The sequence below is a fragment of the Vipera ursinii genome (genome assembly GCF_947247035.1).
Source record: "Vipera ursinii genome assembly, chromosome: 2".
NCBI classification, from domain to species: domain Eukaryota; kingdom Metazoa; phylum Chordata; class Lepidosauria; order Squamata; family Viperidae; genus Vipera; species Vipera ursinii.
Window position 1 is genome coordinate 193,671,439 of NC_139513.1, and position 25,614 is coordinate 193,697,052.

General features: G+C 37.3%; 1 protein-coding gene across 1 annotated transcript; it reads right to left on the bottom strand.

Moving 5' to 3' along the window:
* Positions 1-373: 373 nt before the first annotated feature.
* On the bottom strand, positions 374-25,388 carry LOC310634461 (anionic trypsin-like; the record flags this gene model as incomplete). Its single annotated transcript, XM_083352857.1, has 5 exons — positions 374-523; positions 1,738-1,874; positions 21,429-21,682; positions 23,652-23,814; positions 25,349-25,388. 5 exons carry the CDS (start codon positions 25,386-25,388, stop codon positions 374-376), a joined length of 744 nt encoding a protein of 247 aa, XP_083208983.1.
* Positions 25,389-25,614: the final 226 nt, after the last annotated feature.

The window sequence follows — 25,614 nt, forward strand, 5'->3', positions numbered from 1 at the left end:
ACGTACCTTCCGGTCCATGGAAAAACCTCTTTCCACGGAACTGGTCCCTGGTGCCAAAAGGTTGTGGACCTCTACTTTAAAGCATAGAAATGTTGCTCTGCAAAAGTGATAGGGAATTCATGTTATTATTACTTGGATTTGGCCATCAAGTGCAGACGATGCTTTTTATAAGGGAACTTGAAATAACTGGAACATTGAAAGGCACCATAATTGAAGGGCTCTGGATTATAGATACAATCTTCAATCTACACAACTCCCCACTATTAAAATAAAAGCAACGATCCACCAGATTGCTTTGGAAATCAGCCTCTTTATTTCCTATTCTGTTAAGAGGAAGTACATGAAAAGGTTGGCATAAGAGAAAGTGACTGCTTTAGTTAGCAGCAATGGTATCATGGATCCAGTCAACGTATTTGCAAACTTTGGTGTAGACTCCAGGATAGCCAGGCAGGGCACAGCCTACTCCCCAGGAGACAATGCCTTGGAGGAATCCATCACAAGCCACTGGACCACCAGAATCCCCCTGCAAGACCAAAAGAGTTGGAAAGAAGAAGGGTTTAGGGAAGTTCTGAGGTAGTTTCTCCAATGACATGTTTGTAATTTCTTTTTCTCTTTACTCCCCATTACACTGTAGCCAACTTATGGTAGTTGTCCTTGTAGTACAATGGTAGCATTTCCACAGCATTTAATTTCTTTGGCTGTTTCATTTCACAAAGCCCTGTGGGTGCTTCATCTCAGATCTAGAGCCTGACCTCTAAATCTTTTATTGGGGGGGGTGTGTGTTAATTTTAATTGCTAATTGGTACTCACTCTGGTCTCCTGTTTTCATCTCCTGATTGTATTCATATAATTATTTCTCTAATGCAATAACTCTCACCTATTACTAAACAAAATCTCTTGTCATGTGTGATAATGTATCTTACTCAAACTGCTATAGGCAGAGTTTCTGGCTGTAAAGGAGATGGCTGTGTATTTGTACTTTCAGTCTTGCAAGAGTCTATTAATGTAGCTTTACCATAAAGTAGAATTTAGATCAAGTCATGTTTCCTGTCTGGTCTGCCTGGGAAGGCCAACAGGTGCTTAGAGGAGCAAGAAAGCCAATTGGGCATAGCAGTTGAACGCACAAGACTAGGGGGTGAGGAAACCTGATTTTTAACCTCCTTTAGAATGACTTTGAACCACTTATATTCTTTCAGTCCTAGATTGGGATTTTTTTAAAAAATATATCTTGGTACTAGCTACTGTAACCACTTCTGAAAATGTTGAAAAGAAAGTGGCAAGGTCTTGCCCATCAGGAGTCAAGGTTGACTTGAAGAACTATAACAGTAACAATAGTAATAATAAAAACAAGAAATCAAGTGCTTATAACTACAGTAATGCTGGGATCCTACTTCCTAAATACATAAACAACCTTGGTAATGTGAAAAGAGCTCTATTGGAGCCTTATTTACATAGGGCCAGAAAGTATGAAACAGGCCAAATACCTCTAATTACCCATTTTTCAAGAACATCTTGATACAATAGTACAACTTATTTTTTCTCTAAAGAAAACAGAAGATGGGTGGAAATGCCAACTACGTACAGGGTAGACTATGAAAATCAAACAATTTGCACATATTATATATAATCCCTTATAGCTGGGTGGCTGTTTTCAAACAAAAGCAGGTGGGTCGAGTATTTCTGTTCTGTTCTGTTCTGTTTTGCTTGTACAGATGGTCAGAAGGCAAGTGTCCTCACCTGACAAGAATCCTTGCCACCCTCTAGATATCCAACACAGACCATGTTTTCACTAATTTGTCCTGGGTAAGAAGCTTTGCATTCCTCATCACTTAGGATTGGAGCATACAGGCACTGCAGGTAATCAGGGTAGTTTACTAGATGGAAACAAAAAGGAAAAAATAAGGAAGCTAGGAAGTGAACAACAGCTCATGAAAACAAATGCCTTATATTTATAGTGTTAAAGGATGCCACCTCACTCTTTCTGATTAAAAGAATAGCAGCAATCTTGGAATTCTAGACCAGTAAAAGCAGGGGTGTCAAACTCAATTTCATTGAGGGCCGCATCAGCATTGCGGTTGCCCTCAGGGGGCCGGTAGGGTATGGCCAGGGTGGGTGTGGCCTACTGGGTGGGCGTGGCTAGAGTGTGTATGGCCTACTGGGTGGGCATGGCCAGCTCTACATCGTTCGCATCAAGGGTGCCTATGGGGGGCCTGAGCAGGAGTGGGACAGATCTGAGGGTCTCTGGCAGGAGGAGGGTCTCTGGGACAGGGCCAAAGCAGTGGGGGCCATTCCCTCACTGTTTCCAGGATGGCTTCACGGGCCGCATGAAACCACTTCACGGGCCGGATCTGGCCCCCGGGCCTTGTGTAAAAGCTACTAGATTGCTATATGACTTTATGGAACATGATATCTGAGATGAAGTGTCCAATTCAATACATCAAAAATTTCTGAAAATTCCCATAATAAAAGGAAAAATGGAATGTGATGCACCTTCATCTTCAGTGCTCAAAAACCACCCACACCAACATTTATGTGCTTAAGTTGGTTGAAGGCTCGGTCCAAGAAAAAGAATATTTTTAATGTTAGGGCTTAAACTTGGAATTTCAGAATAGATCCAAGTTTACCACTGAACATATCTATCCCTGTGAATATGAAAAACCACAAATTGATTCAACAGTTATTGAGAAAAACATTTCTAGATTTAGAAAGTGTTTTTTTGCAGAAAACAAACCCTAGTAATTACAGTTCTTCAGTTTATGTACCTGGGATTCAGAGAGAGCTAGCCAATTCTTGTCAATACTCACCACCCTCACTGAGAGTGTTACCCCATCCTGAAACAAGGCAGTAGGTGCCAACAGCTGGACATCCATAGCCCAGGGTGATGGGTGCAACACTTTTGGAAAGTTCAGCTGGTGTTTCCAATTTGATGAGCATGATGTCATGATCCAGGAGCCAAGAGTTGTAGTTTGGATGAACAATTATTTTTTCAGCCTTGATAAGCTGTTCATGTCCTTCTGGGTTCCTAATATTGTATGCTCCCAGTTTCACGCTGAGGCGGCTGTAAAATCAATAAAGCAATTTTATATTGGTTGCATTGTGCAGAGTCTAGTCTCAAGCTCAGCAACAGTTGTATATAAATCCAAAGAATAATATTCTTCATGTCAAAGGAGAAGTCAAGAACTTCTGTAGCAAGAGTTCATATCTGAAGTGGAAACTTTCCCATTGTTCAAAATTAATATCAATTTCCATAAATATAATTGATGTTTATCCTGCCAGAGCTAGGGATTTGTCTGAACACTACTTTCATTTTAGTCCACAAATGGTGGCATCAGACCAAGAAATTCTGCTTTTCTTTGCTTATCCTAATGAAATTCTAAACAAATTATGTTTAAAAAGATGTCACATAAAGAAAATACCTGTGTTAAAGCCATATTTAAAGCAAAGAATTCTACCTTTAAAAATGTGGTGAGACATTTTGTATAACAGTTACTTAATTTAATGGAAGATGCATATTGTGAGCAGCAGTACTCAGATCCTCACAGGCCACAACCTGATGATACCAGATCAGTTTGTTACCAAGGCAAGGAAAGGTGGAGATTCCACCAGAAGAGATTGGTGGAAGAAAGAGTTGAAAGAATTTGCATCTCAATTACACTATCAATAAATCTTTTATTTGAATCATAGCAGTCACTGCTATATTTTCTAATGGCTTCTTAAGCATTTTTTTAAATGTGTCTGAGCTTTCATAGTCCTTGAAATTTCTTGACTAGTGTTAAAAGAAAAATCTTCATCAGGGTCCAGTCCAAGCTGGGAATAAACAAAATGGAGACTGCTTTAGGAATGACGATTCTTGTTTATTGAGTTGCCAGAAACTTTGGTGACAGCAGGAGGTTTCTGGGGTGGCTGACCACATGGTGCTGGGAGTGGTGGGTTTTTATACCTTCTTGGGCTTTTGTGTTTGAAGTTGTTCCTGTGGTATGAACTTTGACCTGAGCTTTTGAGCGTGTCCTTTTGGTATCCTGATGGTGGTGTATTAATTTTATTATGTTCTAAAGGTCATTTCCTGCTTCCCTGCGGCTGTGGCTGATGGCTATCTCCTGTGTTGGATTTTTTGGGTGAGGAGTTGTTGGTTCTAGGGATCTTTGTCTTTCTAATCCCATCAGCTCCAAGCTTCCTGGCTCCAGTCTTTCTGAATGGATTATCAAATCTGCATTTCTACAGACCTGGCTTCTGCTTGGGGCAGAGAGACGGGGGGGGGGGCGGAGGAGGTGGTTTCTGCCTAAGATTTTCTAATATTCCTTTGGGGAAATCTATTCTACTTTTTTTTAATATCCCCCCAAATATTTCTTTCTCTGGGGGAGTGCTGTCTTCCTACACTAGCTGGTCAAAAGAAGTCAAAAACACATTGTCTGCATATATTGCAAATAAAAATTGGTGGAACTTCATCCAGACTGGAATATTGCCCTAGCAATGTGGATAATAAAGTGGGTACAATTTTTGTTGTTTTCTAAACTCATAATCACAGGGAAAGTGGATTTTTAAAACTTGTAAACAACTGCAGTATAAGATTTAAATAATGCTTTACCATAATATTAAATAATTATTAATGAAATGTAAAAACTCACAGTAGGTATCTTAGGCTTAAAGTTAGATTTAGTTTATGTCTAACTCTAAGGCTGAAGCATAGGTCTACCTTTAAAAACCTAAAATGTCGATTTAGGAATAACTACTTGTTTCTAACATTGTACCAAACATCAGGAATTACTATACTTAGGCCCCAAAGCCCTCTTAAGGTACAACAGAATAGAATAAATATTTCTTTGGTGGAAAGCTTCAGAATGTTACTAGCTTGTTATAATTCTAGGATCTGACATTACCTTTTTCTTAACCAAAGAGAACTTGCTGCTTGCTACATTTTAATCCTAGATCATTTCACTGTCTTTGAAAAATCTGAACAGGACTGTTGTGTCACAATCTACTATGCAGACATGCATGCAGCCATCTGGTAAAAAATGTGATCTTTGAATTAATAGTCCTGAGATGTGACTTTCAGATAATGAATAAGATTAGCAAATTGATATGTGTAATGGAAGGAAACCTGTCTTCAGAAGTGCTTTTTATGCAATCTTTTTATTACTTTTCCATTTAACTGTCATTGATTCATTTAAGTCATTCACATATTACCATCTTAGTGTAGTTATCATAGGATAGGCAATTATTTTGATATCAGAGGTAAGGGATTTTCTCTGCTTTAGCACTGTTTTTAACAATGAAAAAAACAGGCTAAAAATAAATAAAAGTAGGATCAAAACTGGGCAAGATTTTTTTCTATGTAAAGATGTATTATTAATGTCTATGGAGATTCTCACTCATCCAGGTCATACTTATCCCAAAGATACTTTTTCAGGAGGCAACTGGGCTTTCTTGTTTTTCTTTGAAGACGTTTTGCTTCTCATCCAAGAAGCTTCTTCAGCTCTGACCCACCATCTAGTCAGAGCTGAAGAAGCTTCTTGGATGAGAAGCAAAAAGTCTTCAAAGAAAAACAAGAAAGTCCAGTTGCCTCATGAAAAAGCATCTTTGAGATGCATTATTACCACATTTTTAGCTTCCATGGCTTAAAGACATCTTTTTTTTAACCAAAAGTTGCTTTTATAATAATATATCCTTTACTCACGATTTGAAGCAATGAGCAGCTGAAAGGACCCATTGGTCATGGATAAGGGAACCACCACAGATGTGGTAACCAATATTTAGTGAAACCTGATAAGGGACAGAATTTCTCCGACAGGTATATCCTCCAACAATCTTATCATCATCATCCTCACTCAAGGTGGTAGCAACTAATAAGAAAAGGGACATCAACATGTAGAACTAGCACGCCAAATAGAATACATGTCTGAAGACACAGAAGCCACAAACTGAGGGAAAACACAACTCCACTGTTTTTGCATGTATTATAGCAGTTTGTACAGGTAGACCTCCACTTTCAACCACAATTGAGCCCAAAATTTCCGTTGCTAAGCAAAACAGTTGTTAAGTGAATTTTGCCCCATTTTATAACCTTTCTTGCCACAGTTGTTAAGTGATCGCTTCATTTCTTAAGTTAGTAACATAGTTGTTAAGTGAATCTGGCTTCTCCATTGATCTTGCTTGTCAGAAGGTCGCAAAAGCTGATCACATGACCCCAGGACACTGCAACTATCATGAAAACATGCCAGTTGCCAAGAGTCTGAATTCTGATCATGTGACCATGGGGATGCTTCAATGGTCATTTCTCAAAAATCTTGCTGACAAAACTGAAGGGACTTCTTGAAGCAATTGCCAGGAGTTAAGAAAAAGGTATCCCCGTATGCACATACAAACACACAAAATGGATTCTGAGGTTGCATCTGATCTTAACCCCATTCTCACAGTGAAACCCTATTCTCACTTCAAATAAATGGTAAGGCCTACTATATTTGCTAAAGAAAAGAGGGACGGAGATAGAAATATAAAAGCCATGAGGAAAACTGGGAGAGGCAACAGACATACAGAAACCCCACCCTGATAATACCAAAATCAAAACATAAAATTTATTCTCAAGTAAATCCTAAGAGGAATTAGAAGACAGATTTATACCTAAGTATATCTACATAGATTGCCAGTAGATTTTACCCAAATCGTGATCACGTGACCCTGGGTCAGTGCAATACATGTGAGTTGCCAAGCACCTGAATTCTGATCCCGTGACCAGGGGGTTGCTGCAACAATCGTAAGTGTGAAAAATGGTTATAAGCAGGGCTTTTTTTCCTCATAGAACACTCAGAACGGAGTTCCGGCACCTTTTTTGAATGGAACCTTGTAGGTTAGGCAAGTCAGGTTGTATGACATGTGTGAGTTCCGGCACCTTTTTTGAATGGAACCTTGTAGGTTAGGCAAGTTAGGTTGTATGACATGTGTGAGTTCCGGCACCTTTTTCTTTTACAAAAAAAGCACTGGTTATAAGTCACCTTTTTCAGTGTCATTGTAACTTTGAACAGTCACTAAATGAATGGTTGGACGTCGAGGACTAGGGTTCTCTCTTAAATCAAGCAATTTAATTTAAAGTGAATGCAAAGGAATTTCACAAAGACCGTTTTGTGTCTCGAGGGAGATTTCTTTGTCTTTCTTGCTACAGGAAACCTTCTCTTCTTAAGTCACAGTGGACTCAATACAAGTTAGAAAAGCGGGCAAAAATAGCAAAGAATTGGGGGAAAGTATCATACTTCAGGTTTGAAACAGTACCTCTTTCATTTTACTGTTTTGCTGCATATGTACACTCCAACATAAGAGACGGTACAAAGTCAAATACATGTTTTAAACTCACCTGCTGCTCCAAGGAAGGCAAAGATCCACAGGACTTTCATTTTGTATCTTGGTGTGATACAAATCTGAGTGGGACTTTCCAAAGGACTCTCTCCCTCTTTATATCCTTCTTGGGGATTTTATCTCTTCCGTCCAAGGCACACCAGCTCCACACTTCCCAGGGTCTTGCACAATTACACAGCTCCCCATGTACTTACGGTGACAGCATTATTCCATGTGGCTTAACTCTAAAGGAAAGCACTCGTAGCAATGGAAAAAACAAGCAGATGCTTCACTGCCATTCAGCTTGCGTGCTTTGCCTTGATACTCTTTCTGCCTTCTTGAATGGTTATGAAACCTTTCAAAGATCTTTGTTCTGCAAGATCTGGGCCACAGTTAGCCCTAGAAAGCCTTTCAGAGACAGAGGGCAAAGACACGGCTGCCAAAGCTCAGATCTCTTCTCAGCTTGGGCCAGACTAAACAGATTACAGGGGGGGGAAATGCCATACTTATGTCAGAATACACATTACACTGAAGATATATGGAAGAACCATTGCTTTTTGTTGCTGTTTGTTTACTCTACACTAAATACAGCATGGAAGAAACTTTTAACAGTTTGCTCTAGTTGTTGTCCTGATCTAGAAAGCATACCAACAGTTACCCAGTTGGACAGGTCCACCTTGGTTTGGGGTACCTAGAATCACCTCTCAGGGGGGGAAAACTGGATTTGATTGCATATTGTGAAAGTTCTGTTCAATTAGTGTCTTCTCCATCTACAACAGCACCATGACAGCCATATGGAAAAGAAGCATCATCCACCCATGATTCATAGGATTCTTCTGGCTTGCCATATGTCTGTTAAGGAGCTTGTCTGTCCCAAAGGTTTCCTGGTCTTACCTTCACCTCTGATGGAGTCATTGGGAGGAAGAGTAGGCATGGCCATCAGCACAACTGATAGGATGTGGATGTCAACTGATGTAGTCTGTTTCATCTGTTTCTTCTGTTTCATCTCTTTCACTGTCTTTCTTTTCTACCTATTTTTCTCTCTATTTTTGTTAGTTTTTATTTTTATGTTTTAAAAAAATAAATTAATTATATTATTTTTTCAGAATGTCCTTTTCTATGTGTAATTTGTAATAAACTTAGCTATCTTGCAGCTTATTCATATTTTTAGAAAAATCCAAGAATATCCATTGAATGATTAGTGGAAATTGCAAAAAAAAAAAACCTAAAAGGAGAGTGAAACTAATCCTAATTGTCCCTTCCTCTTAAGCAAGATGGACTCTTCTTTCTACATTTTTTTATTCTTAAGTAAACTTCCTCTAATCTATCAAAAACAGAAAGGTGATTTTTGTGTCCGCTTTTGATCCTATTTTTATGCATAAAAGTAAAGCAAGGAGAGAAGCAATCTAGAACTAAGGAGAAAATTCCTAACGGTGAGAACAATTAACCAGTGGAACAAATTGCCTTCAGAAATTGTGGATGCCCCAACACTGGAGGCTTTTAAGAAGAGACTGGACAGCCATCTATCAGAAATCGTAGAGCTGAGAACAGGACTAGATGACCTCCAAGGTCCCTTCCAACTCTGCTACTGTTACTGATTTTATGGAGTTCTTGATTTCAAATGATGATTTAAAGAAAAGTATATTTTTGTGAGAGGGATAGCAACTTTAAATTTGAACTCCTTAAAGAAATGTAAGTAGGTATTGTATTGGTTTGATGATTTAATTTGTTAATAAGATGCCTACAGAATTCAGTGAGAGTAATTTCCATTCTGGACACCAAGATATTCTTTGCCAACAATTAAACAGTTTCTTTGTTGATTCACTCAAAGACCGTGGTTAACACAAAGATCCCCACCATAAAAAAGCTGGGAAAGAAAATAGGCCAAGAACTTGATGAAATAATTTTATCTCTTGCCTATTAAGTTTACTCAGTTCTTTGAATTACTCTGAAAAAGAAATCATCCAAGCATAAACATTTGTGCTACAATCTCCATAAGGAAAGCAGAGTGAAAGGACTGTTGGAACTTATTTGGAATTTTTTTTTATCATCCTTCAGAACATCCCTGAGATCCCTGTTGCTCAACCATTCAATAAAGTCAACATTTCTAAGAGCCCTTATGCGCAGTTGTTAGAATGCAGCACTGCAGGCAAACTCTGCCCATAGCCTGGAGTTCAATCCTGATGAGGTTCGAGGTTGACTTAGCCTTTCATCCTTCTGAGGTTGGTAAAAATTAGGGCCCAAATTGTTGGGGGGCAATATGCTGACATTGTAAACTATCCAGAGAGTGTTGTAAAACACTATGGGGTGGTATATAAGTCTAAATACTACTGGTATTGCTATTCTTACTTCAGATATAGTTTTAAAAAATCTTTAAGAATTGTTAGCTGTCATGACTTGAGATGTTAAAATAGTTGGTTTTAAATGATTTTTTTTTTAAAAAAGAGAATTCCTAAAAGTACAAAGTAACTTCAGTGTAATGCTACACAGCATGAAACTTAATCAGAAGCAATATAAAAATATTTTTTCTCCATTATGTGTGAACAAAATGTCTTGTTTTTACTTCTTTCCCTTAAAGCAGCTCCAAGGCCTTTTGCTGCCAATAAAGTAATTGTCACCCCTCTTGACCTGTCCTTGATGTGACAGGATATTTCAAGATATGGGTCCTGAATTTTCACATTGCCTTATATTTAATCTAAAAGATGAAGTCTCCCGCCTCTGTCAGTTGCAGAAGGTTCTTTCCCAGAGATTCTTGGCATAACCAGCAACTTTGGCATACATAAGCTCTCAAGGTCCTCTAACACATGCTAGGAAACTTTTTTCTCCTAACATATACTAAGAAACTTTTTTCTCCTGTACATGTATGTGAATGAACATATGGATGGCAGAACTCTTGTAAATTTCTAGAATATTGATAATACAAACTATATGGGATATACATGCTTTGCTACCCATCTTTTTAATCATGTAACAGAATATCTCCTCATATTATTTTGAAGGATGTTTTGGGGACTCCCCTCCAAGATTTTTTGTTTTGTTTTGTCTCTTGTCCATGATCTGCTGATTTTGTTGCCAAAACTGGTTCTGTGTGCTGCTTCCCGGATTTGATTGGGAGCACTTAGGAATGACCTAAGATGCCTTTTGGACAGTGGTAGATCCACCTGAGAAGGGGAGTCTTGAAGATTCCAGTTCCCTTTGGGAGTGGTCAGAAAGTCACTAGTCATCCATCTTCCTCTCAACAGTTCTTTTTCTTAAGCATGCATGGGTTTTAACTTCACTTTTTGAATTTTTTTGGTTTACTCTGCTTTTTATCTTTAAAAGTTGACCAGTTGGTTGAATGTTGATTTATTTTAACCAACGGCTGGACTCTAGCTGTTCTTTTTCTTTTTCCTTTTGATTTATGTTGTTGTTTTGGATAACTTTCACTTTCCCATGTAAGGAAACATGACATGCTCTTGGATGGTTGAAAGTGCTTTCATTTGATTTACATTAATATTGGACTCTCACCACAGGGTTTTTGCATTTTTTAAACTTGCAAAATATTTGGAGTCTATTTTTTTTCTTCTTTTAATCTTGAATCAAAATATCCAGAAAATATCTTCCTGCTCCTTTTTGCTTCAGCATTCTTTGTTTCCTGGCTACATTACACAGAACAACGATATGTTAGATTACAGCCAACCAAGGATGGTTGATATCTGGTAAAAGACCTTTTGGTAACATGCAATTTGTAGTTGAAAGCATTTTTTTAAAAAAAATTGATGAAATAATAATGGCTGTGGAAAATATTTAGATGCATGTAGCTCTGTATAAATTAGATTCACAAAAGGAATGTGATTTGAAATCTGCATACCCTTTGGAAAGAGGTGAGGATTGTACAGAGGTAGAACTAACTGAGCTGAGTGCATACACCTCTCTGAAGTTCAAGCCTGCATTCCTTTACAACAACAGAAGCCTGACTGAATGGAGAAGTGATAAATTGGTTTTTCCTAGGAGAACTGAAGAAGCTTGGGGAATGGATTTATTACACTTAGTCGAAAACCACTTTCATCTGTACTTTGTTGGGAAGATAGATTAATTGTGGAGATTGAATTTATTATATTTAATTAGACAACAATTTATAAGAGATGGTATTAAGAAACAAATGTGGATATTTGACCCAGGACAAATTACTACTAACTCTTGGGATGATTTGGGATAGATAAGATGCTGTGGTGAATTTTCTACAAATTGATTATAACAGTTTGTTAACAGAGGGTTTTGAAATTTAATCGTGTCATTTTTTTTAATTATTGCTCTTCTTGTTACCTATTTTGTCATTAATATAGTACATAGATGACAGGTCAATAATTTGAAAATAGACTTAGTAGTTCAAAAATTTGGGGAGTCTGTTTTGCAAGGGGTGGTAAACCAATATTGTAGTAATGTATTAATCACTATTCAATTAGGTGAGACAATATGTGTACATGTGTTGGGTTTTTTTTTGTTTTTTGTCTTGTTAATTTTATGGTGTTTTTTGTTTATTTTTTATTTTTTGGAGTTTTGTATTTTAACTTTTTCCAAATAAAATAAAAATAGAAGAATAAATAAAGGATGTTCTGTTAGAGCAGCATTCCCTAACCTTTCTGGCTTGGTGGACCAGCAGAGGCAGCAGTGGTGGAATGTGGAGAGGGGATGGTTTCATATGTTTGTGCACAACTTTCACAAATGTGGCTTCATGTGCACAAGCACACACCCACTCATCTCTTCTGTGGCCCAGTTCAAGTTTGTCAAGATCTTTTTGGATCCTGAGTTTGTCTTCTGGAGTGTTGGCTACTCCTGCCAGTTTATACAACCCAAATCCTGGGTTGTATAAACAGAGGCATAGAATCAAGATCACATGAGGTTTTAGTAACTTTATAAAACCCTAGTAAGACCACACCTGTAATACTGCAGCCAATTTTGGTCACGATATGACAGTTTACTGTCATCTGCAAATTTGATGAGTTCCCCTTCAGTTCCCTCATCTAAGTCATTGATGAAGATATTGAAGAGTACTGGGCCTAAGACAGAATCTTGTGGTACCTCACTGCTTACTTCTCTCCATGTGGATATAGTGCCATGTGGATATAGTGCCATTGAGGACTACTCATTGAGTATGGTTTGTCAGCCAGCTATAGATCTATCTGGTGGTGATGTTGTCTGTTCCACCTTTTTCTAGCTTACCAAGGAATAGGTTGTGGTCTACTTTATCAAGTGCCTTACTGAAATCTACTACGTCCACAGCATTTCGCTGGTCTACTAGTTTAGTCCCTTTATCAAGGAATGAAATAAGATTGGTTTGGCATGATCTGTTTTTAACAAACCCATGCTGGCTACTAGTTATAACTTTGTTTGCTTCTAGTTGTTCACAGATCTGTTTCTTGATTACCTTTTCTAGGATCTTCTCAGGTATTGATGTTAAACTAATTGGTCTGTAGTTTCCTGGGTCAGGTTTTTTCCCCCTTTCTTGAAGATGGGAACTACATCAACCCTTTTCCAATCCTCAACTACTTCCCCGGTGCTCCAGGATTTTTTAAAGATATGGTGCAATGGTTCTGAGATAACATCTGCCAGTTCCTTCAGAACTCTGAGATGTAATCTGTCAGGTCCCGGTGATTTATATTCGTCAAGGTCAGATAGGTGTTCTCTTACCATTTTCTTGCTTATTTTAATTTTTGTTTCTAGTTTGTCTTTTGCAGTGGGGTTTTTTTTGTATGTTGGGCTATAGTTTATTTTTGTGTGAAGACTGATGCAAAGAATGAGTTAAGCAGCTCTGCTTTCTTTCTGTTGCCTATTATTTCCTTGCCATCTTCTCTCTTTAGTGGACCTACAGTCTCCTTGACTTTTTTCTTGTTGTTAATATGTTGGAAGATTTTTTATTATTATTATCCTTGATTTCTGTTGCAAGTCTTTGTTTGTTCTGAGCCTTTGCTTTCCTGACTTCATCTTTGCATGTTCTGCCTGTCTGCTGATAATCGGCCATAGTTATATGCCCCTCTTTCCATTTTTTGTATTTGTCCTTGTATTTGTAGTATAGTTTAATTTGTTTTGTCTGGGTTTCAATGCATTAAATCTTTTGGGAATTAAGTAAATTTGGGTTGACCAAGCAGGATTTTCAAATGTTGCTAGCTTGCCATTACCCAAAACTGAAAACAAGAAAAAGTATTAACTGCTTCTTAAAAAAAAATGAAGGGTTTAATGAAGGGTTATTTATTGGTTGGAGTGCATAACTTCCCAAGATCCTTTAACAAAATCCAATGAACCTGTATCTGGGACTGCAACTTTTTCTTTCCTTTTATACATGTGTATGCATCAATACATGTGTTGTAGAACTATTGTAAGACTCTAGATTATTGAAGAATCATGTACTTAACATGTGCAGCTATATAAATCAAATTCATAAGTATGCACTTACATATATACAACCTATATGGGTCATAGTGTAACTACCTATATGTTCCAACCCATATTTTAATCATATAAAGGAATGTCTCTTTGTATTATGATCAAGGAATAGACAACCCATGCCCCACTGAGTCATCATTTCAGAGATATTTCATTATGTAAACAGAGAAACAGAATGACCAAAGGGGAAAAAGAAGCATTGGGAGCAGGAATGAAGCTCTCCCATTGACCTTCCTTGTGAGAACCTGACAAGGGGCATCAGAAATCTTCCTTCCGTCCTTCCTTCCTCCCTCCCTCCCTCTTCCTTCCCTCTGCTCCTTCCTTCCTTTCTTCTCTCTTCTTTCTGTCTTCCCTTCCTCCCTCCCTTCTCCTTTCTTCCTTTTTCCTCCCTTTTTCCCTTCCATTCTCTTCCCACCAGACAGGTAACTGGGTGCTGCTGTGAGTGCTACTCTGTGAGGGACGGATGAGGGATTGTGCAAGTGGCTGAGAAACTGTCATGGAATATTGAAAATTAGGATCACATGACCACAACAGCAGCCCTGCAGCACTAAAACAGTTGAAGCACCTCTAACTTTCCCAAATTTTATTCCTTCAGGAATAATGGTCCTGGAATTCTATAGGTTAGCCCATTTGCAGTACCTTTGTTGACAAAGTTTTGCCCTATGATACACTGTTTTGCCCACTTAAAGGTTCTAGACGCAATAGCTTTTTAGAGTATACACTAAATACACTGAATTCTATTCTATTCTATTCTATTCAGTGCCTGACAAGTTTATAATATTTTGATATCTCTAGCAGTTTCTCATAGTATTAATGGTCTTACACATCATGATTAATTCATGTAAACCAATGTCAGTGGATTACTTCTCTAAAGATCACATAGATTGAAAATGATGGAAGGTATGATCCAACACATCTAAACAGAACTAACTTTTGGAAGACTGACTCAAATTAATTATTTATGATTTGATACACCAATTGTGCTATATTCCAAAAGTGGTTGTCAATCATGAAAACAAATAATCTTGGATTAATATGATGCTGCTGTCAGTGACGTAATAAGCTGCCGATTGCCTATATAAATAAAAGATGGGCAGAATGCAATTTATGATGCAAATGAAAAACTATTCATTTCAATCTCTTTATTTTGAAACAATTGAACATTGATCTGAAAGACTCTCACTTGATTCCATTTTTAGCTCATTCTGAAATGCATGCACATGCCTAATGAATGAATACGAGCCAGAATATACTATGTAAAAAGCCTTCTGTTGCTCCTCTGAACAGCAGCAAACTATATATTTGTCATTAAATTCAATAGTGCTGATTTATATTGGAAAAAAGGGAAATATCTCAAGAAAATTAGGTAGCTAATAGTTATTCCAGTTAACTGAAATTATTTTTGTATTGATCCATTCATTCTAGTTGCAGATTATAGCACAGGGGTTTCAAACTGCCAGCTCATGGGCCAGATGCATCATGCCAGAACCGCACCCACCCAATTGATGGCAATGGAAAAAAAGTCGCGATACATCGCAACACGTCACATGACTTGCAAGTTTGACACCCCTGCTATAGCAAATCAAGTATGGATAACGTTCAGTTCATACCCAAATATTTAGGATACATACTCCTGGAAACATGGGCTTCCCAAAATCTTCCTGTGGATACACAAAATAAGTCTATTTTGTGAATCTCAAATCCATGGTTTTTGCTGAAGATGGAGCTAGAATAAACATGAAAATGTAAAATATTCTATTATGAGGTTATGAGACTGGAGAAACTGTTGATAACAAATGGTAATATCACAGGTTCCATTTCCCAGAGCTCCTCAGCTGCATTCAATTCTTTTTAGCTGAAGAGACAAGAAACAATATGTAAATAATATCTCTGGAGCAAACCTAGATATTATGTTTGCCCTCGCACAATTAATTTTTGAAGCCAGCCAATATTCCTGCACCCAGCGGATTAGGACTATGAATCAATAGTTTTTATATATTGCAATATTAGTTATAGAATCCATCTTGAATCTCAGTAATCTAGTTCCAGTAAGAGATATATCATCATTATAGTGTACATTGAAACTTCCTGCTTTTACATTATTATGACACTGTCTTGTCATATTAACACTGGAGATAAATGAGATGCTCTATTGCAACAAATACATGTATGGATTTTGATAAACTTTGCAATCTCTTCTGATGTTTGTCCAGCATGGAGAGCAGATTTGGTTTCGATTCTGCTGGTTAAATTTATTTGAGAGGAATGTTTGATCTCTTCAGCAGAGTGCATTCCTTCAATATATTTTTTGCATTAATTTAATTGTCCTAAGTTATAGTCTTAGGTTCACTGCATTGATTAATTTAACTGTCCTAAGTTATAGTCTTAGGTTCACTGCTGTCACAGAAAGGTTTGTTTGTTCTTTCCATCAGCTGTGCATACTAATTTAATCATTTAGAGCCATGCATTTTTATCCAGGTTATCTTTGTCCTATTACATCATTCACTTCACCTGATTAAGCAGGGGAGATAAATTGCAGACATTATCAATCAATGAATTTTGACTGGCAGAATCCAGAAAGAGAGCCTTCCCTGCCATTGCCCTGTGGGCAATAGTGGGATTCAAATACGTGAACAACTTCCAGAAGTCCATTCTGGGCTTGGCCAACAAAAAATTAGCTACCAGTTCTGCCGAACTGGTGTGAACTGGCTGAATCCCACCACCACTTGTGGGACGTTCTCCTCCCAGAGATAGACCCCAATCTCGTGCCCTTTGAGAAAGGTGTGAAAATTCTCTGGCCTTGTTTGGGATGCAGAAAGGAGCACACAGACATGGGACTGATTAGTGCCCTGACAATTCTCCCCCATCCTTTAATTAATTTTTAACTTGCTTCTTTGATGTTTTATATACTGTTTTTATATTTTTAATATTTTATTGTGCAGTGCCCAGACCCTCTGTGTTGAAAGTGGTTTTAAAATTTGATAAATAAGTAAGATAAATAAAGTTGTCTTTTGGGATAGACTTTATTTGAAGTCTTTCTTATACAACCAGGTATCTAGAACTATAATCACTATTTCTGGATAGGATAGTTTCTCTTTGGAGGAAAAACTGAACCAGATCACAAATTTCCCTTTCAGTCTGTCTATATCATCCGTGGTTCAGTGCTCCAGCCTTGTGCATTCTGTTACAGATATTCTTTGCTTTTCAAAATGAAATTTTGTGTGATTTGGTGTCCTTGTGTGCTAATGTTGGAAAGGCCACTAGCATTGCCAAGGACTTTGGAAAGAAAAAAAAATGAGAAACAAGAATCTGGGGCATTCCATATATACCACATGCAGAATTTTAGCATGGATCCAGGTTAACTGCAGAACCATCTCTTTCCCTTCACTTACTTCTGCCTGTCTCATTTGATCCAATGGGATGGATTAAACAATGCCATTTGATTGGACCCAGGAAGTGTGCTCTCTCTGTTGTAGCAGCTGTCTTTGAGATTCATGGGATCCCAAATTTGCTAACATTATGGAAGTCCTTAAAGACTGGGTTGTTCTCTCAGGCACTGGGTCTGAAGTTCAAGTCAGCCCGTCATTTTTTGTCATGATTAGAGTTGTGTTCATTTTTTTTCATTCAATTTCATTTGTTTTATTTGTTTTATTCTCCATATGCTGCCCACAATCACAGTTGTAAGCTAGGCATCTCTTTAGATTTATATAATTAATAAACTAATTGACAGTTTTAGGAAAGGTTTACTCTAAAAGGGCACTCTTGGAGTTAACTATAATTGAAAATGAACTATGCAGGAACCAGCAAAGAACATTGCCATAAAATTAGCAATTAGAAGAAAGCCCCAAAAATAACACCACAAGAAAATGATTATAGAATCCCTCAAATAGAAAATAAATAAAACTATCCTTATGGGTTCAGAAATGTAGTAAATTAGAGAGAATTTGTTAACCTGATTTTCTGAGATGTCTCATTTCCTATGTTTACTTAAACTCCTTTATAATATATTGCATTGTCACATAACTATTGGAGAAATCTGTACAGACACAACAGCTCAAGTTACAAAAACATCTTGATGAGAGTAGTCCATCCAAACTCTAAAAGGTGAGTTTTTCCCTGTTTCTGATTTTATTTTTTTGAATAGTTTTTTGTTAAAAGATTTTATATATCTAATAAGAAATGTATTCAAAGAAAAAAATATAGTAAATAGAAAATAAAGGAAAAGAAGACAATTCTTTTGTTCAGATCCATGCTCATATATCCCATTGTGTCTCTCCAATTGGTTACTGTTAAATTGGCAGAAAGGTAGGCCCAGTGGTGGGATTCAGCCAGTTTGCACCACTTCAGCAGAACCAGTAGCTAATTTTTTGTTGCCCAGGCCCAGAATGGACTTCCAGAAGTGGCATCTACACAGAGAACCGGTTGTTCACATATTTGAATCCCACCACTGGGTAGGCCTCTTTCTCTTTCTCTGTCTGCTGCTTAATACACTGCTCGATCTATATGACCATTATTAAAATAAAAACATTAAACAGAGAGCGTGTTAATCAGGTTCTATTTATTTCATTTCATTCTCTGGAGAGGTTGGAACAAGAGGAAAGCATCTGTTTCAGTTGACAGCTATGATTTCATTGACCCAGTCGATGTATCTGCATACTTTGGTATAGACTCCTGGATAGCCAGGCAGAGCACAACCTATACCCCAGGAGACAATGCCCTGGAGCCTTCCATTACAAACCACGGGGCCACCAGAATCTCCCTAAAAGGCAAAAAGAGTTGAAAAGAAGAAAGGTTTGATATTCCAGTTGGCTATAAATAAAATGAAAATTTGTAATTCAATTCAGATTGAATTAACTTCAGATCATAAGGAGAACTTGTTGAATGGTTACCCAAAACATTTTTGTGCTCCCAGCTAGATTCCTCCAAGCTTCATAAAAATTTAGGAGTTTATACAGTCTTTCTTCAAAGCAAGAGTGACATAATCTTCCATATTTTTCTTCAGCTTAAATCAAAATATAAGAAAAATGGCCAAATTCCCCTTCCTATCACTTCAGTGTACAATGTCTACAGTGCCCCACAAATAGGCCTCCAAGCAAATTCAGTCCAATTCCAGCCTGAAAATTCCTAGTAAAACTTTCTTTCAGTGTTCCTGAGTAAATAATGGTATAGATATTTTGGAATAAATTATTCTTAATTTAAATTTAATTTATTTTTATTTATTTTAATTCCATTTATATCCCACCCTTCTCCGAAGACTCAGGGCGGCTTACAAGCTTAGCAGTAGCCTTCATTCTATGTATATGCCTGCTTATTAGGGCTTTCACACAACCCCCAAGCGGCATTATTACCAAGTCAGCTTAATTGCCCCCAACAATCTGGGCCCTCATTTTACCTACCTCGGAAGGATGGAAGGCTGAGTCAACCTTGAGCCTGGTGGGATGCGAACCTGCACTAATTGCAGGCAGCTGGTGTTACTTAAGGAGGCATTAGCCCACTGCTCCACCAAGGCTCTAATGGGTTGCAAAAAGAATTTGGACTGACTAAAAATGCAGCATCATTATACTTCAATTCAAATATCTTTATATGTTATGCGCCAAACATATTAGCAGTGTTCCAAATTCCAAAATTGTTCATATTATTGCAATAGGATTTAGAGGTTCCATAGTCTTCCGTTAATTTTTCCTCTACAATTGAAAAATGACACTAAAACAGAAATGGGAAACTGGCAAAAAGTGTGGAACAAAGAGCTGGAATAGGTTACAGTTTTAAAGAAAGTTATCTTTGTCTTCTATATTCATAAGATGCTCGAATTTCTGCAAAAGATTTGTTTGGGCATTTACCAGGCAGAGCTTTGATTCATGTTTAGAGTGTTCTACAATTGCATCACATGGATTCACCACAATGCACAATTGCACCACAATGTTGATTAGAGGAGAAATGAATCAAATGTACATGTATCTTAAAATTTATATACTTTAGCCATAACCCAACATCTGTTGATATTTGAACAACTCAGGTTTTGTTGTGTGTGGTCCGGAATTAATAATATTATCTTACACCAAAAGAAAGGTCTTGCTATACCCTGATCTGAAAATTGGTTTCAAGAGGTTTCCACTTTTGACATATGAACAGGCTTTTCATTAACATAGTGGAAAATCTGAGAGTTTTACTCCTGGTGGTCAGTATTTCAAATTACTGTTTAAAGCATATTTTAATCTTTTAATGTTTAAAGCATTTTTCATCCCATTTTTTATTTTAATATCCTTTTTTCTTTCCTGTTTTTTTCTTCTGCCTAGTTTTATTTCGCTTTGCTTACCTTTTTTGTTGAAATGTCAAAAGAATGGTTTAAATAATATGGCTAATCTGTAAATTAATCCTGAATGCATATCATTTCAGAGGATCAGAAAGCAAGTGTCCTCACCTGGCAAGAGTCTTTGCCACCCTCTAGGTATCCAACACAGACCATATTTGGGGTGATTTGTCCTGGGTAAGCAGCATGGCATTCCTCATCACTTAGGATAGGGGCATTCAGGCACTGCAGAAGATCAGGGTTGTTTACTAGAAAAAAAGAGAATGGGAAAAAATAAGGAAATAAGCAGCAGCTCATAAAAATATATGCTTTATATTAACATTTGTTAGTCTTAAAAGATGCCACAAGACTCTGTTTAAATGATCACTAGCAATGCTGTAATTCAAAACAAATAAAAGCAACTAGCTAGCTGGATAATTTATGGAATATGATATCTGAGGTGAGGTAACTAACTCAGATAAAAGTGCCTCAAGAAAAAAAGGGGGAATTTGATGCACATTCATCTTCAGTGCTCTAAAACTATCCAAACCAGCATTTGTAGGCTTACATTTGTTCAAGGTTCAGTTCAAGAATATTTTTTCTTTTTAATGTTAGAGTTTAAGCCTGGAATTTCATGATAGAGTCAAGTTGCCTCTGCATGTCTCTATCCCTGTGAATACTTAGAACAGTTAGCAATTCAACAGTGATCAAGAAACACACTTCTAGATTTAGGAAGTTTTGCTTGCATTTGGTGATGAAGAGGGCTTAGGGAATGGCCTTGAAGGATAAGAGGCAAAGTTGCTACCAAGGCAATAGTCAGATAAGAGGGACTTGAGCAGAGGTCAAGAAAATAATTTGAAAAAATGTCTCATATAAGCCCCTTCATACCTCACATGCAGATAAAATGAGGGAAGGGGAAGCACATTCAGGCTTGCAAGATTGTGCTATTATTATGGTTTGTCATACAGTCAGCCTGATGCTAAGGATGGATTTGGCATTTTTATCCACCAGTTGAATCCTTCCAAAGGACCTGGGATAGGGAGGTGTTGTTCTTGTTACTAAAATTTATATGCAGGTAGTTTACAAATTAAGAACAAGAAACAATACAAGAAACACAAAACAAAAATGACAGAGAAAACAAATCTGGATAAGAACAAGGAAAAGGAAGAAAAGGGGGCATCAATCATCCCCACCAAAGTCCTGGGGAAATAGCCATATCTTTGAAATACAAATAGTGGGAGCCATTTGAAAAAGCAGTCTTGACTGACATGGCATTGGTTTCTTAGTCTGGTCTACATTGTAGAACTGACCAGCAGGTAGTAACGATTATAGTTCTTCAGTCATGTACCTGGGACTCAGAGTAAGTTAACTAATTCTTGTTAATACTCACCACCATTGCTGAGAGTATTGCCCCATCCTGAGATCAAGCAGTTATCACCAACTGCTGGACATCCGTTACTCAAAGGGATAGGTGCGACACTTGCATCAATAGTGACAGGTGATTCCAGCTTGATGAGCATGATATCATTATCCAGGAGCCAAGAGTTGTAATCTGAATGAACAATGATTTTTGCAGGTTTTTTAATCTGCTCGCTGCCTTCATTTTGTACAATATTGTACTCTCCAAGTCTCACTTCCATGCGGCTGAAAGTTAATATCGCAGCGTTATATTGGTTGTACAAAGCAATGTCTGATCTCAAGGTAAGAAAAAAGCTTTGAATACCTTATGTTAAAGAACACGCAATCAAATCAACCGTCATAGTTTTAGTAAAGAGTCCAATCTAACCTGGGAACTTTGCATGTATTCATGACTAATATCATAAATTTCACAAAGTTAGAGGTTAAAACAATTCTAGCCCTATTAGGGTTGAATATGAATTTAGAGAATCTATTTTCACTCATCTCCACAACAATACAGATTCTGGTATTAACTAAGAAAGTTTGATGGTTGCTTCATCAAATTCTACGCTTTCCCCCAAAGCATCCCAAAAAAATTATTCTTGAATTTTGCATACAAACAAATTATTAAAAGAATGTATTTTTTAAAAATGTACCTGTGAAGGAATTTACATTTTAAAAAGCCCAATATAAGAAAATGCACATGTCAAAAAAAGTAAGGTGATCTTTTTAAAGCTGTTTAGACATTATATATAACTGTTGCATAAATTAGTGAAATATGCATATAAGGCCTCCTACCATTGTAAAGATACAGAAGTTGGAAAGAATAAGTAAATAATTATTAACTATTCACAACAATTGTCATGGCAGATAATTCTTTAACTGGTATTGATCTTCATAGCGTAACATTCTTCCTAAGAACCTAAGATGTACTAGCTCTCAACAACTTTGGGTGGTTCGCAACAATAAAATAACAATTTTATTAATTGTCCCACTTGTTTTTGTTTGAAGACGTTTCACTTCTCATCCAAGAAGTTTCTTCAGGTCTGACTGGATGGTGGCGAATGGAAGGATCACAGTCCTTTCAGCAGTTCCAAGAAGACTCCACACCCATTTTCCCCACTCTGGTGACCTTGAGGACACAGATAAACCTCCAAGTGGCCTTATTGACTCTCTAAAAGAATGCAAATAAGCAGCTGTCTGCAAGGAATATCAATCCCTCCATTCCCCCACCAGCCAGTTAGATCTGAAGAATCTTCTTGGAGGAGAAGGGAACGGTCTTCAAAGGAAAAAAAAAGTCCAGTTGCCTGTTGAAAAAGCACCTTTGGGACAACCATGACCTGGATGACTGAGAATCTTCATAAACAATCTTATTAATTCCCATGTCCTTAGTAGTGAAGGTGGAAGTTAAACTTTGCCCTTAAGCATAAAGTAATGTTTTCTCATAAGACAAAATGCAGAGAAACAAGGTAGGAAACTTCCATTTTCAGGGTTAGGTTCAGGTTTTATGCTCTAAGCATAAATAATGTATACTGAAGCTTCAAAGCCCTCTTAAGGTGCAACACAAAATAGCATAAGACTATTCCTGACTTTTGCTAGATAGTATAAAACGTCTGGCTCAGCCTTAACTGTTATACAGTAATTATTAGAAACAGACATTTTGCCTTCTAATCAAAATAACATTTTCTGCTTGCTGCATTTCATCCTTGGGTCAGTTGCCTGACCTTAGAGATCCGGAATAGGTTTCTACTCTCTCTCTCTACGCTGGATCCGGGTACAAAAAAATATGCCCCTTGAATCAATTCCACAACAGGCTATTTCTGAAGAAACCTGTGACTTTCAGGGAATGAGTTAGCTTAGCAAGTGATGTAAGGAACCCTTACAGATCATTATCATTAGATTTGCACTCTATGTAAATTAGTGTAATTGATTTATTTAAGATACTTCCATGCCACTATCACAATCTATATAATTGAGTGGACAGCTATAGTCCTGTAAGATTACCTTGATATCATAGACATTTTTTGGCTTTGGGATTGATCTTTAATAATAAAACACCAGACTAGGAATAAATAAAAGTGGAATCACAAGCACACAAGACTTTACTGAATGAATATGACATTGATTTATTGTTGGTGCTTTTTTAACTTCCATGTGTAGAGATCGGCTTTATCAGAAATTGCTTTAAGATATCATAAAAATACTCTTTACTCACGATTTATAACAATGGGCAGCTGAAACGACCCATTGTTCATTGATGAGGGAACCGCCACAGAAATGATAGCCAGAATTCAGTGAAACCTGATAAGGGATAGTATTTTTCTGGCAGGTATATCCTCCAACAATCTTGTCATCATCATCCTCAAAGGGGGCAGCAACTAATAAGAAAAGGGACATCAAAATGAATAAATACAGCACTATTATGTAGAAAGCCAACTGGAGTATATGTTCCTATTGAAACCATGAAGCAATGGGTGCTATTTATAGAGAAGACCACTACTCCTCTGTAATTTGAAACATGTTAGCCTCAACTGAGATTACTTAATGATGGACTACCGAATGATTGAATTATTCAACTTTCTTAATATATCTATATAAGTTCCCCAAAAGGTGATAATGAGCTGTGGTTTTGGTTTTCTCAGATTCATATGATGTATGCAGGTATGTGTAACATATCTGCAAGTTGTGGGAGATTGGAACAATCTATATGTTTCATACATAAAATTCTACACACATAAATAATGAGGACTCATATATAAAATATAAGTACATATATTTTTTTTATTTATTTATTTATTTATTTATTTATTTATTTATTTATTTTAATTCCATTTATATCCCGCCCTTCTCTGAAGACTCAGGGCGGCTTACAAGCTTAGCAGTAGCCTTCATTCTATGTATATCCCTGCTTATTAGGGCTTTCACACACACCCCAAGCGGCATTATTACAAAGTCAGCTTAATTGCCCCCAACAATCTGGGTCCTCATTTTACCTACTTCGGAAGGATGGAAGGCTGAGTCAACCTTGAGCCTGGTGGGATGCGAACCTGCACTAATTGCAGGCAGCTGGTGTTACTTAAGGAGGCATTAGCCCACTGCTCCACCAAGGCTATAGAAAGCTGGATATCTGAGACAATAGTTCTAGGCATCAAGCCAGCTTCAAATATGTTTGTATTCTATGTATTTTGAGGGAAACAGCAAAGAATGAACTACGAGAATTGTTACCAAAAACAGTACCAAAATCAAATGGTAAAACCTATTTTACACTCAGGTGAATCTTCAGAAGAAAGAAGAAAGGTTTTGGGCATGTGTGTGTATGTGTTCCTACTGTTAATAGATTTAGCTTTAAGTCAAGTACAAAGGAAATATAGGATTCTCTTTCAAATCAGACATACAAGGAATTTCAGTTAAATTCAATCCAAAACAGTCTCACAAAGGCATCCTTGTGTTGAGGGAGGTTTCTTTACTCTTCTCACAGCAAAACATGTATTCATTAGGGCTTAGTACTTCTTAGAAAATTGCAGGGCTGTAAATGCTTCAGAGAGAATAGTAGAAGTAAATAAATAAAGGAACTACCCATGGAGAAAATGGTGGTCTGACTTAGGGATTCAACTGATTAAGGTAGTTCAATCCAAAGGATATCCATCAGCCTTCACTTAATAAAGTCTAGTTAGAAAGATAACCAGAAATGCCTGGAAATACAGTAAACCTTTGATTCAGAAGATCTAATGGGAAAAGGGAGGATACTTTAAAGCTAGATGTCCATTAAAGAGTAAATTAATATTTGAGCCCTAAAGCACCCACTCGTTTAGTGCTCCCCAATGAGGAACATGGAGAGAAAAAGATGGCTGTCCCCACTGTACCCTCCAACCTCAGAGACTAGAAGAATCAAGTATCTGTTTTAAAACTCACATGCTGCTCCGAGGAAGGCAAAGATCCACAGGACTTTCATTCTGTCTGATGGTAATTTTGTAAGTTGGAATGGGATGTGCTGAGGGAATATTTCCCCATTTATACCCTTCTTGGGATCTTATCTTTTTGGCCCAAGACCCCAACAGCTCCCTACTTCCCAAGGTCTTGCATAAGCATAATTACCAATTAATCATGTATTAGACATTTTCATGATGTGCCATATGTGATAGCATTGTTCCAGGTGTCTTAAATCTAAAGGAAAGCAT